This window comes from Phyllostomus discolor, chromosome 4 (genome assembly GCF_004126475.2).
Source record: "Phyllostomus discolor isolate MPI-MPIP mPhyDis1 chromosome 4, mPhyDis1.pri.v3, whole genome shotgun sequence".
Taxonomy (NCBI): Eukaryota; Metazoa; Chordata; class Mammalia; order Chiroptera; family Phyllostomidae; genus Phyllostomus; species Phyllostomus discolor.
The window spans coordinates 135040764-135054866 of NC_040906.2; the positions used below are offsets into that span (position 1 = coordinate 135040764).

At 34.9% G+C, this 14103-nt stretch overlaps 1 protein-coding gene across 2 annotated transcripts in view; it reads left to right on the forward strand.

The window, feature by feature from the left end:
- Positions 1-14103, forward strand: part of ADGRB3 (adhesion G protein-coupled receptor B3) — a 721652-nt gene that overhangs the window by 375880 nt on the left and 331669 nt on the right. For both annotated transcript variants that reach the window (XM_028509706.2, XM_028509707.2), the window contains exon 13: positions 13343-13492. In XM_028509706.2, coding sequence (XP_028365507.1) covers positions 13343-13492 — 150 coding nt within the window. The remainder of the gene's footprint in view (positions 1-13342; positions 13493-14103) is intronic.

The following is a 14103-nucleotide window of genomic DNA, read 5'->3' on the forward strand; positions in this document are numbered from 1 at the left end:
GGTATGGGGTGGTGGGGGCTGGAGAGATTGAGCAAAAAAGAGAAAAATTTCATGAACACAGACAACAGCATGGTGGTTGTGGGGGGTAGGGGGTGGAGGTGGAAGAGGAGGGTATGGGGGGATAAATGGTAATGGGAAAATACAATAAATATAATAAATAAAAATTAAAAATAAATAAAAGTTTATCAGGCAAGCTGCAAATGTCTTTGCAAAGTACCTTTTTTTTTTCCATCTTAGAAAATGTTCTTTGTAGTAGTACTGCTATAAAAGTTACAACCCTGGATCTTCAAGTAGAAAACACTGGTGTTTTAAATTTAAATAGCATTTTAAATTATCAGTAGTACTGTGTTCTTTTAGAAAGTAACTGGGGTGAAAAGAGTTGCATAATATTTCCAGATTTATCTTATTTGTTTTTAACAGCCATACGCAAGGACACAATTCTTCATGGAGTTATTATTAAATATTTCTCTCTAAAAATGTTATACTAGTAAACATTATTAGTAGCTATTCTTTCTCATTTTGAGTTACCCAGATGCCCTAACTTTCCCTCTGTTTTCCCTGTATTATGCTAGTCACTAGCACTAACTACTGTTCTGCTCTGAATCTTCAGTATAGTCACAGAGTTTTAACAGCTTTTGCTTCTTTATCCTGGTTTAACTTACCATCAGGAAAAAAGAGTCTACATGTCGCTACTTTGGAATGCCTGTTTTCTTACAGTACCTTATGTATATATTATTTGAGCCTACCTTTTAATGAGAAGTCCCCAGTATCAGACACTGGTTATTATTCTAAGAGATTCTTTTCAGAAGTGAGGAAAATGTTTTCACTTGTTTTTTATTCTTTTATTCTGTATGTTTTCCAGGAAAAGATGAGGTAAAACATTCCATATATTATACAGCATTTGCCAAATTAACACTTTCACAAGTCTTCTTGATACTGTTTACGCCTAACAACCTTGCTGCCAGAGTGTTAAAGGCACTCCTGTGACCATGCTTCCCATTCACAGTGGGTGCATTTTTATCCATTTGCATCTATTTTTTCAAAGATTTTATTAATTTATTTTTTAGAGAGAGGGGAAGGGAGGGAGAGGGGGGGAGAAACAACAATGTGTGGTTGCCTTTTGCACATCCCGTACTGGGGACCTGGCCTGCAACCCAGGCATATGCCCTGACTGGGAATCAAACCAGCAACCCTTTGGTTCCCAGGTTGGCGCTCAATCCACTGAGCCACACCAGCCAGGGCAATCCCTTTGCATCTTAATAATTGAAAGTTAAGGATTTTTTTTTATTATTTTGCTCAGCCAACCACACTCTAACCTACTTCTGTTATATAAAAAATTTCACTGTGATTTTTGACATAATTCTAGAGAAATCTTACTAATATCTTTTGTATTTCTACATCAAAGGAAATGATCTCTGACCTTTATTTTTATCTGTAGTTATAACTCTTCATATATATCTACTTTATTAAAAATTAATATTGTTTTTCTGGATAATTATATATTTTTAAAGGATGCCTGTATTATTTCTTTAATCTTTATAACATATCTAGAAACTGAAAATTTTGTGAGCTTATTTGTTATTCACTTAGGCTTCATCCCTTTAGTAACTGTCTCACAGAGAATACTTAGAAAAAGACCAAATCTTTGGCTCTAAGGCCTATCATTTCTTTCAGATTTTACATTTACTGGAAAAATGTTCATTGCCTAAAGAAAACAAATGCAGTCACACAACACTCATTTGGGAATGTGCAGCATCTAGAACGCACAGTAATGCTCAGCACATTGGAACATGAGTTCCGATGGAAAAGCAGAGGAAAAGTTGACTTCTATAATACCATGGCTATGCATATCATATGCATTATATGCATATAAGCATCAGGCATAGTGGTATGCATATAAGAAAAGAGTTGCAAGCCTAAAGGATGAAATCTATATAACAGAGATGGTATAAACACATGTTTTAGTGGTATACCTTGGTATACTGGACATGGATTGTGAAAATTATCCTGAAATAGAAAAACCAAAATTTCAAACTTAAGATTTCTGGTGAGAATACAGACCAAGAATTCTTGGGTTTCTCTCATGTTGCTACAAAGACCTAACCAAAAACATATGGAGGTTCAGTTTTCATTAATTATTCTCTATAAAGAGCATGAGTCTCTGCCAAAGAAGTTGCTTGTGACTTCTGTGCCCAAGGGGACCTGTGAAGAGCTTTGCATAAAGGGACCAGTGCTTTGCCTCAGTCAAAGAATCTGGCAGAAGACTCCAACTAGGAAAAGCCTTTCAGAGTGGGATTAGCACAAGGACCATATGGGAATTTAAATGGCTTCGCAGTTCCCTGGAGACACTGCATCTAAAAGATGTGGGAATGATGGGTCTCCCCAGCATGACTTCACTCTTCTGCTTAAGATTAATTCCTTCAGAATCTGGTAGACTCAAACTTATAGAACAGAATAGAGATATAAAATCTAAAGCCTGCTAAAACCAAAATATGAATGTTATAAAAGAATATCACTAGTCTTTATTAGTTGATGCAATAAGGATTTGAAATTACTGAAATTGGCATGGTGCATGCCTTCTTTCTGATTTTGCTGTTCAACTAAATTGGAAGGATACTGCCGTGAGTTTGTGTGAATACGAAAAACAATTCCATTTTGACCGTCTCTATGGCAATACTTGCTTATCTCTATGGCAATAGTGGCCTGCTTCTATAACAATAACCTGCAAAGAGAAAAACGGCACTGATTCCCCTTCAATATTTTTCCCATCTTTTTAATTTGGTTATACCAAGAACTCTGTGAAATTACTCCTCTTCTCCACTGCTCCCTTCACTGAATTCCAAATAGATTCTTATCTGAATGTGACAGCTGAAAAATATGACCCAGATTAAAGGTTGGTACCCTTTATGTCAATGTAAGCAGGGATGCTATTTTTTATCTAGGAAATCTTGCTGGCTTTGGAGCTAGATTTGCCTGCAAACCTTGGCTGTATTACAACTAACTGACCATCTGCAACTTATTTTATTTCTAAATCCCTCAGTATGCTCCTTTCCAAAGCAGAGATAGTAATATCTTTTCTTAGGAGTTACTGTAAAGACTAAAGATAGTATATATTTAGCACATGACATGTAATAGGCCCGAGTAACAGGTAGTGGACAAATATAGGAACAGCTATGTGCTCTGGCACTGACTGGGTGTGTAGCTTTGGTCAGGTCACCCAGACCCCCAGAGCCATAGTCTGCCCCTCTAGGGAACTTCTAAGTTCCTGCCTAAATTTAATATCCTATGTTGTTTATTTTTTCAAATCGCAGTAGTACACTTACTGTTTATTTCACAAAGCAGACCAGGATCCCAGACTTGTATGCAGATAATATAATTAAACCTAGAAAACTATTTGTGGTGTGTCTGTTCAAATGAGTTTGTTACACAGTATCTTCTGTAGTGCAATGACCCTAAAGATCTACAAACCTTCTGATTTTATTCACACTTCACTATCTTCAGAAGTTACTCTTCTCCTCCGTGTATTTATTTGTCATGTCAATAATTGTTGTGAACAGTCCTTCTTTTTTTTAATCCACAAAAGGATATGTTTATCAATTTTAGAGAAAGAAGAAGGGGGAGAGAGACAGACAGACATCAATATGAGAGAGAAACATTAATTTGTTGCCTCCTGCACACGCCTGGATCCTTTGAATGATTCATACAGAGGAATCTTTTCTACTTTAGTTTTATAATTTCTGCTCCCTTAACATGTAACTCATCACCTGTAGTCTGTAAAATGGTATCAGTTATCTGTATAGATGCATCAAATAATTCTGTACCATTACTGTATCTTCCTGGATTCATAAATAAATTAGTTCTCTTTTGTCCTTAAATAATGTCTTTTGGACAGTCAAAACTATTTTCCTGCTTTTTTTACCTACTGAATTTTTTTTCATATGAAGAGTTTTAACTTAAGAAATTTAAATAATTAATTATGTGGATAATTTAATGTGTTTTCTTTCATTTGATCTTCTGTTTCAATCCATGGCATATGAAGATGAGGGAGCAGATGTGAGTGAGTGTGTTTGTGTGTATAGGTTCAAAAATAACTGAAATGAATTATTTCAGATAGATGCAGTTGTTTTAAAATTCATGCTATGGGCTTAGGGGAATATTAGTAGTTTTTGTTAATGTTACATCAAAGAACAAAGATATTTTTAATAAAACACTAAACAGAAAATCCACATAATAACAAGATTTAAAGGACAAATGACTTTTATATGCTGGGCAGTGTTTTATTCAAGGTTTCGCTAATAACTACTAAATAGAATGTTATAGATATAGGGATTGAACAGTTCATAAGGGAATGATTTATATTGGATAATAGATTATATATCCAATGTACATATTTTGAAATTAAATAGAACCTAATACATTGAAATTGTTATGTGGGTTCTAAAATCCAGTGGGAATACAGAGAGAGATAATTGAGACTAAGATACAGAAACATTCTCTTTGCTATTACAAAAGACCTTAATAATCAACTTCAATGTCCACTTTGGCTACTTTATTACTTTCACAAATATGAACCTTTCTTCTTTTGAAAACTCTGTCTCTGTTATTGGAGAACATTAATTTATTTCACTATCCTTTTTTTCTAGGTAGTCTTATTTTTTTTCCCTAAACTTATTGCCTGATTAACTCTCTTTTAATTTTTCCTAAGTCCTTCAATTTTTCTTTACTTTCCCTAAAAGGTAATAATAGTCTTACTATTGAGGATAACATCTACTATCTTAAAAAATTTATTCTAAAAATCCATGCCATTTCAAAAATGTCATCATATGTTGGAAATATGAAATCTTAATTTTTTAATATCAATATATTATCAGAAAAGTCAATATATTATTGTGTAGTATAATTTAGACAATATAGGTGAAACAAAATTATAATTGGTTGGTGTGCTCTTTTTAATCAGATATAAATTATTGTAGTGAAGTAGAACATGCAAGTTATGTGTTTGTGCATATATGTGTGTAGAGAGGGAGAGGAAATTATTATTCGTTTGCAGATATTTTTTGGTTTATTTGCTTTGATGATCCAAAAACCAAACTCTTTTCTGAATTTGATGCTAAAGAAATGAAATTCACAAATATCTCTATATCAAGTAATAATTGTTGTGAACAGTCATTCTTTTTTTAATCCACAAAAGGATATGTTTATCAATTTGAGAGAAAGAGGAAGGAGGAGAGAGACAAACATCAATATGAGAGAGAAACATTAATTGATTGCCTCCTGCACATGCCCAGACCAGGGATCAAACCTGAAACCTTTTGGCGTATGGGATGATGCTCCAACCATTTGAACCACCCCGTCAGGGTGGCAGTCATTCTTTACTGTGTTTATGTTCCAGTTGTAAACGCATGAATCTCTACTGTAATGCTATTAGGATTTAAAGGTTATTTTTGCAGCAGAATGATCTAAAACTAGTCTATGACAGGATTTGATGCAGACACCAGCCCGTAGTGTCTGCGTTATTATGGATGAAAATGAGATACTCACATGGACTACCAAGTCCGGTGGAGGAAAAGGAACAGCATGGCTTCTCTTTCAAGGGGAGCAAAAGTTTCAGCCTCTACCATGACAGGACTTTATTAGCTTTCTCCGCCCATTAGCTGATGGTCCTCATTTACTATGCACAGATTCACTTTAGATGGTTACCTTTTACAGAAAACAAAGGAGTCAATGCCGCTAATCATATCACAGAAGAGGGATATTTGCAAATGAAAAGGCAAAAGTAGTTGGACCAGTTACACTCGTCCTTGGAAGGTTTAGCAGGGTTTTTAGGAAGTTACTTTGCAGTAAACGTCCTCAATTCAGGGTGAGGGAGTTTTAGCAAAAATCAAGACTCATAGCGGCCTAGGTACATTGCAGGTCAGATTCCCCACGGAGAACCTATCTGTGGGCATGGGTCCTGTTCATCTCCCAGTGGGAGCTGGGCCCATACCATGCAGAGTGGCCTCCCACAGGTATTAATTGTACTTGCTTCAAGTGTGTTGTGGAATCAAGCAAGAGAATGCGTTAGTGCTGGCACATAAGTGGTCAGTAAATAGTATGTCTATTACAGCTGTTTGTCCCTCCTCTTTCTTCAAAAAACCGTGCTTCTTTAGGCACATATGTCTAACTTTAGTTCTCTCTGTTTTGAAAAGTGCATAGGGCCCCTGCTTTCTTTTTTGGTAAAATAAAGTGTCTAAAATTCTACAAAGATCTTGAAATCACCTCCTTGTTCTTAGTTACATCATCATAGAATCATGTACTTAACCTTACCCAGTTCCCCCTCTCAAGTTAAAATTGGTTTCCTATTCTTTAGTTCTTCCTTCCTTAATTCTATTAAATCAACCTTTATTAAGTGCTTGCCAGATACCACCTAGCCTCTGGTCACAAAAAGAGAAGCCACACATGTCTGGCTCTGCCCATATGGATGTTACACTCTGGTGGGGAAGATAAGTTTTAAAATATGAACTTAGTAAATGAATGAACATATACTTAGTATTACATGTAATATAAGGAAAAATAACTTTAAAAACAAAATATATATATTTGGTATATACATGCATGTCTATATCATATACATATACATATATATGTGTATGTATATAATGTGTGCGTGTGTGTGTGTGTGTGTATGAATCTTGATAAATGCCATGAAGGAAACTGACCAAGATTTCTAACTTAGCTTTGGGGGACATCATTACTCAGTGCTGGCAAGTTCTCCTTAGCATTGAAGCCAAGATCTGACAGCTGAGTGAGAATTTTCCAAGGGAGGAGTTCATGTGTAATGAGAGGCATGTGACTAGAGAGCAGTTGTTAGTGGGAAAAGTCATGAGCAAGCACTGAGGAGGGAGTCAAGGATCAGGTCATGGGGCCCCTGGAAAGGGGTTTGTGCCTTATACAGATGTCACAGGAAATCACTAGGGAGTGACATACCCCAACCCTGCTATAACAATAATTCCTTGCCATGTAGAGAGTGCATAGGAGAGGTATAATGACAGAAGTCGTGAATACAGTGAGTTGTGTTCATTTAGGCAAGATTTGATGGACTACTGTGCGGCAGTCCAGGTGGTGATAAGAAAACAACTTGCAAGGGAAACAGTAAGCACAGTGAGCACCAACTGGATTCTGGGGCAGAGGTTATGGATGTGTCAAGGGTAACTTACTGTTTTCTGTCTTGAGAAAAGGGTGAATGGAGATACCTTTTATAGAGATGGGAAACACTGATTAAGGAAACAATATTTTGATGAAGAATAGGTGAAATCAAGAGTTAAGTTTTGAATATACTACTTTGAGGTGCCTGGAGCATTTAATTGAACAGTTCAAGAACACAGTTTTGGAGTACAGAAGAAAGTTCTTAAACCCATTCTACCCATACATAAGATATTTGTGTGAATCAGGTGTCTCACTAGATTATAATCTTTTTCTATGTAAGAACCTTTTTTAATTTTTGTATTTTCAAAAAAATGTTTAAGGTTTTATTTACTTATTCTTAAAGGGAGGGGAAAGAAGGAAGAAAGAGAGGGAGAGAAACATCAATGTGTGGTTGCCTCTCACTCACCCCCTAATGGACACCTGTCCTGTAACACAAGCATGTGCCCTGACTGGGAATCAAACCAGTGACCCTTTGGTTTGCAGGCCAGTGCTCAATCCACTGAACCACACTAGCCAGGACAAGGACTTTTTTTTTTTAAATTTTGGATCCTCCACAGTGTTTTACACATAGCAGAGAATGGTTGAGGTGAAGAATAAAAGGAAATTGGCATATGTTGTATCTTACTGTGTATAGGGAATGAAATATCTGTTTTTGGCTTACTTCTCATGAAAGGCTGTTGACTTTTACAGACGGTCAAACTGAAGAGCAACTAAATGACTTGCTGAAGATCACAAAGTAATTGTAAAACTAAGTCTGTCTCCAGGGCCCCAAGATATCATGTAAAATCCCAATGTCTCCTGCTAAGTCTTTGGTAAACCCCGTTCATTAAAAAATATATAGGGTGTTGTGTCAAACACTACAATACATTACGATTCTATCATATAACAGTAAATAGGGAAAATTTCTTTCCTTTTGGAGCTTATAGTCTAGTGTGGGAAACAGCCCACATACCCTAGACCATTTTTAACTATGAATAGGACCATAAAAAAATAAGTAAACAGGGTGATATAATAGTCAGGAATAGGAGGGAATTGAATTTCTTTAGATGGAACAATGAAGACAGACCAAACTAAAGAAAAAAATAATTTATCAGAGACTTAGGGATTAGAATAAAAAGAACATTCTAGTAATAAAGGAAAAGCTCTCTAGTGGGGGTGGGGGAGCAGACACTTGTGCATCTTGACTAGGGTCAGCAAACAAGACAGTCATGTATGATGTGACTGCAGAGACCATACTGGTCACACAACACAATTTTTATTACATGATTAAATACCCTACTTTCATTCATGAGCTTTCATTTATGAATCACCTATGGCTGCTTTCACATCCTAATAGCAGAGTTAGATAGTTGCAACACAGACCTGATGGCACACAGAAGTGAAAATACTTCCTTTTTGACCCTTCATTAAAAAAGTTTGTCAACATCTACAATACAGCAGGACCTGAACCTAATTTTAGAGTATTGTTTCCATATTTTTAGACCAATGGCCTTTTTCCATAATTTATAAATCTTGACTCCTTATAAAGCCACTCTGCCATTATTAAAATATATCTCTTTGTTCCTAAATTAGATTACTATTGTGTTCTCTCTCTCTCTCTCTCCCTCTCTTTCTCTCTTTCTCTCCTCCATTTATTTTTTTTTTTTTTTTTGGTGTCTTTCCCTGTTTATTTCCCTTTATCCTTTAAAAGTGAGCTTTTCGTATACTACATTTTGCAACTTTTTTCTGTCATCTTCTGGTATCTGCATAGCTGTCCACCTCGCTTAGTTCAGGTATCTGCACACATTCCAGCTTACCAAAGAACCTTTCCCCAAGCTTCCCAACTCCAACCATCATTCTCTATCATGTTATCATTACTCGCATTCTATCTGGTTGTGTCTATTTATTCCTTGTCTAACTCACCCCATATTTCATGCCAGTCCCATGAGGGCAGGGACTTTCACTGTTTTGTTCACTGGGATATTTATGGTCCCCAGAACTGCCTGGCACGAAATAAGTGCTCAACTAATATTTGTTGAATGAATGAATATGCCCATTCTGTACTCTTTAGAATTTATCCACGTCTACATTATCAACTATTCTAATTAGAAGGCATCCAGTTTACATCTCCAAGTTCTACATTGATCATGTTCCAGATCACCAGATTTCTTGGCCTGCAATATTATTCTTAGTCTCCTCTCCTACTCTAAGTCCTTTTGCTCTATTAGGAATGTTACTGTTTCTCTAGGACATATTGTTCCCTCCTTTCATGCTTTCTCCTACCCAGACACTGCTATTCTGACACCTCTGGAACAATATAGACCTTTCCAGGCTCTAAGGCTGCATTGGCAGTCTCCTTAGCTCATATGCAACCATCAAACCACAGCCCAGTTATACCTCTTCAGAAAGGCCTTCCTTGGCAACCAACCATGCTCCATCTGACAAGTTATTTGTCAGCGTATCCTACACGCAACCTATCGCAATCCAAAATAATCTGAACTATTTGCTCACCTACCAGCTGTATGTATTCCCCACTAGAGTATGAGCTCTTTATGAGTGATGAATTTGTGTCTCTTTCTCACTTGTTAAATCCTCAGTGATGGGATAATGCTTGAACACTCTCAGGGCTCAGTACAGATTTGTTGGATGAATGAATTTCCAGAATGAACTTTTCAGTCTACAGTGATCTCTTTTGTCCATATTTTTACTTTCCATTGCTATTACTCTTCTGGAAATGGACGATTCACTCATTATCTTGGAAATCCCTTGAGTTGTTGACTTCAGTTTTGTTTCTTGCCTGATTGGTGCCTAACTCCTCATCATTTCCAAACTTCTCTATGAAGGTTTAAACATGCTTAGATATCGAACATGCATACACAAACATACACACAAAAAGTCAATCATGCTACAATGCAAACATTCTCATATTTTTTATATTTTTATTGAATTTGTTGGGAAGACATTGGTTAATACAATTACATAGGTTTCAGGTGTATACTTGGTTAATTATCATCTCATGCACCTTCCTCTGTAGAAACTCTGTTCTTAATGTCACTGATTGGGAGAAGAGGGAGAATTAATTTCTTAAAGCATTTTTATATTGATTTTTTTTTATTCAGGTATACATGCAAAAATGATTCTCATTTTACATTTTATTTTATATTAGTAGTGAAATCATGAACTATCTGGTATAGAGATGAATGTATATATCAGTGCCTGTTTTCAAAAGTTTACTAAATGTACTTTTTAAAAAACTAAAAATAGTTTGGTATAATCAGTGTAAAACTCCCTCACTATATTCTGTGTTGCACAGAAAAAAAAGTAGTCAGAAAGATCATGCAGTAGAGAACAGAAAAAATACAGAAATTAAGATGCTTTTAGAATGTATTTCTCTTTAAAGGAAAAGCATAATATTTAAAAATAGCTTCTCCAACATATGTCTAGAACAGGGGTAGGCAAACTTTTTCTCTAAAGGGCCAGAGAGTAACTACCTCAGGATTTGTGTGGCTACCCTCAAGGGTAGCCATACAGACTGTGCTGTGACTATTTGACTCTGCCATTGTTGCATGAAAACTGCACTAGATGACTGTGAATGAATAGTATGCCCGTTTCAGTAAAACTTTATCTTCAGACATTGGGATTTGGATTGCATTTAAGTTTCACATGCCAAGATATGGTAATCTTTTAAAAGATTTATTCAGTCCTTTAATAACGTGAAAACCATTTTTAGGTAAAGATGTGCACTTTTAAATACTTTATCTTTTAAGGAACATGTATATTGATCATTTGAAGTCTAGCATTTGAATCTATGAAGTCAAAACACTTTTTGTAATGTGTTTATTGAAAATGCCATCTTTAAAACTGCATTTCTGTAATATTAATGAATAAATGTTTTTAAGTACTCTTCATGCTCAAGACTATGTAATTCAAAGGACTTCTGCAGAAATAAGTGATCCTAACTGATTTTTATTTTTTTAATCTAGACTGTGTTCAAAAGTGCAGTCTAATCCATGTAGTCACATTTAACAGCCAGTGTGAGAATGAATTGAAAACTGAATGCATTTTATAAAGTGACATAGATGCACATGTAAATATATCATTTTTATGTATTTAAGAATATGGTATTAAACTAGCATTTATTTAGGGTGAAGTGGTATAAAATACATTTTTATTTATTATTTCTCTTTTATGTTTGTTTATTTTTTTCTATTTAATATGTATAGAAACAGAAAAAAATATTAGACATCAAGGCCCAACAATTTATTTCTTATTTTACTTTATAGTAGGAACTAGTTGGATGACAGTCAAGAAACCTTCATTTCTCTTCATAAATTTTTAGAACAGAGAGGTAGAATAAATTTTCTTTAATACCAAGACAACCAAAGTTAGAATCAAGGAATTTGAAAGTACATGAACTTAGTTTTGCATTTTGAATAGAGCTTACAATAGGACCCTTAAGAAAGAATGTGCTGCACTCTGGCTGGTGTAGCTCAGTGGATTGAGTACCAGCCTGCGAACCAAAGGGTCACCGGTTTGGTTCCCAGTCAGCCAGTATACCTGAGTTGTGGGCCAGGTCCCAAGCAGAGGGCACATGAAAGGCAACCACACACTGATGTTTCTCTCCCTTTCTTTCTCCCTCTCTTCCCCCTTCTCTAAAAATAAATAAATAAAATTTTAAAAAATTGTATCAAAAATAATTTGAAAAAGAAAGAATGTGTTGCAATGTGCTTTCTCTCCATCTACATGCAGTGTAGGACTGGGACCTTAAGGACACTCGACCAGGGTTATTTACAGACAACAAAGACTCTACGTGGTTTGGAAAATTAAAGAAATTAAAATAATTAGAGCTCTTATTCAAAAACAGCATTTAATGTCCATAACTAATTTATGTACCTTCTTTCCTTCACGATTCAGTTACAAAATCCCTTTTTAGGCATTATGGATTATGTCAAATTAAAGGCCAAAGAAAACTCCATCTGATGCTAATAGCAGATGTATAAAATAGCCTGAAACTACTTTAAGAGAGTACAATAATACATAAGCAATTTAATTTGGAATCAGTCAGTGGTGCAATAATAATATACAAGTAATATTATTAAATTCTTAATTTTCATCCCCACTTGATTTAATTACAAATATCTTTTGAATGAAACCCATTTTTGAGGAGCTTAATGATTTCTTACTTTAGCTTTCCTTTTGTGATAGCTTTTAGAAATTTCCTATCATCTTTCCATTTAAATACTGCATGGGGAACCTAAAACTTTAATGTAGAACAATATAAAGTCATAAAAATTACATTATTTAATTGAAATATATATTATCAATATATAATCAGTAAGTGCTTAAGTGTTTATCACCATAGTTTTATTATATATTTTATATATATTTTGTGTATATATAATAAATATATAATAATATCGAATGCATATCCAGGCATTTCCAAACATCATTCACTATTTTTTCAATACTTTAAAATACTTATTGCAAGTAAAGGTACAATTCTTTATTCATAGATACACACACATTTATTACTTTCAGTTGTGAGCTTGCATTTTAAGAATTATTTGTTGTTGTATGTGTTTATTATTCGTACATGTTTTAGTGGTTCTCTGGTTATAGCATTCATGGCTCTTCACTGTTTGCATTCTGCCAGTTCTGTCCCCCGGAGGAGCGTGGCTTTGTTCTCCACCACTTCCTGGTGTCCCCTCGCATCCGGGAACAATTTGTCCCAAAGACGGTGTTCAGATATAATGCAGAAAATTTGTTCTGAAGATAAATGGAGTTCATATTTAAATGTAAATTTTAGTCTATGAATCAAGTACGTTAATCAAAATATTTAACAAAAAAATACAGTATGATCTTCAAACGATTGAAATGGAGATCTACCGTGAATAAGGGGTATGGGATACCTGCTGGTACTCTTAGAATACCCACCCCACATTGACTAACACTGCATGTCTGATTCCTGCTGAAAGCAACAAGCACCCAGATTCATGACTAAAAGAATCAGCAACCTAAATGAGTGTTGTTTAATACAAAGAAATAAGTCTGTTTTGTAACTCTGGTAAATATAACTTTGACTTGAAACTTTATTTTCTATATACTACAAGGTTTAATATGATCAATTTTAATTACACTGGAAGATTTTAGTTGACATTATTACTTCTTTTTTTAATAGTGGCTAGCATTCAGAAGCTTCCGGCAGCCTCTGTTCTGACAGACATCAACTTCCCGATGAAAGGACGGAAAGGAATGGTTGACTGGGCAAGAAACTCAGAAGACAGAGTAGTCATTCCAAAAAGCATTTTCACTCCTCTGTCATCAAAAGGTAAATACATGAGATAATTTGGGTTTTGAACAACACATTTATGATAAGACCATTTAATAAAAGTATATAGACTTATATGCTAGAAACCTGTATAATTTTATTAACCAATGTCACCCCAATATATTTAATACAACTTTTTTTAAAGAAAATATTTTAAAACAGGATGCTAATTGTAAACTTAAAAGAAAACAATAAATAAAAAATTAATATTTTAAAAATAAAAAGAAGGGGGAGGGACTAGTCAAAACACATGTATGAGTGACCCATGGACATGGACGACAGTGTGGGGATTAACTGTGGGAGCAGGGGTGGGGCGGGTCGGAGGACAGCAAAGTGGGAGAAATTGGGAAAACTGTAGTATAATAAATAAAAAATTTAAGAAAATAAAAAGTATTAAAAATAAAAGTCTAGACATGAATTTTCATATATTAAATAATTTAGAAAATTTCCAAATTAAACTAAATTAATTTTGTACATATAGAAAGCTTAAACTTGCTCTCTAAGTCTCTGAATTCACTGGAACAAAGGATCTACTGAAATGGAAAGAAAAAACAAGTGCAAATTGTAGACCGAAGCTTGACACGATCAAGTTTCCATATTGACAGTCTTAT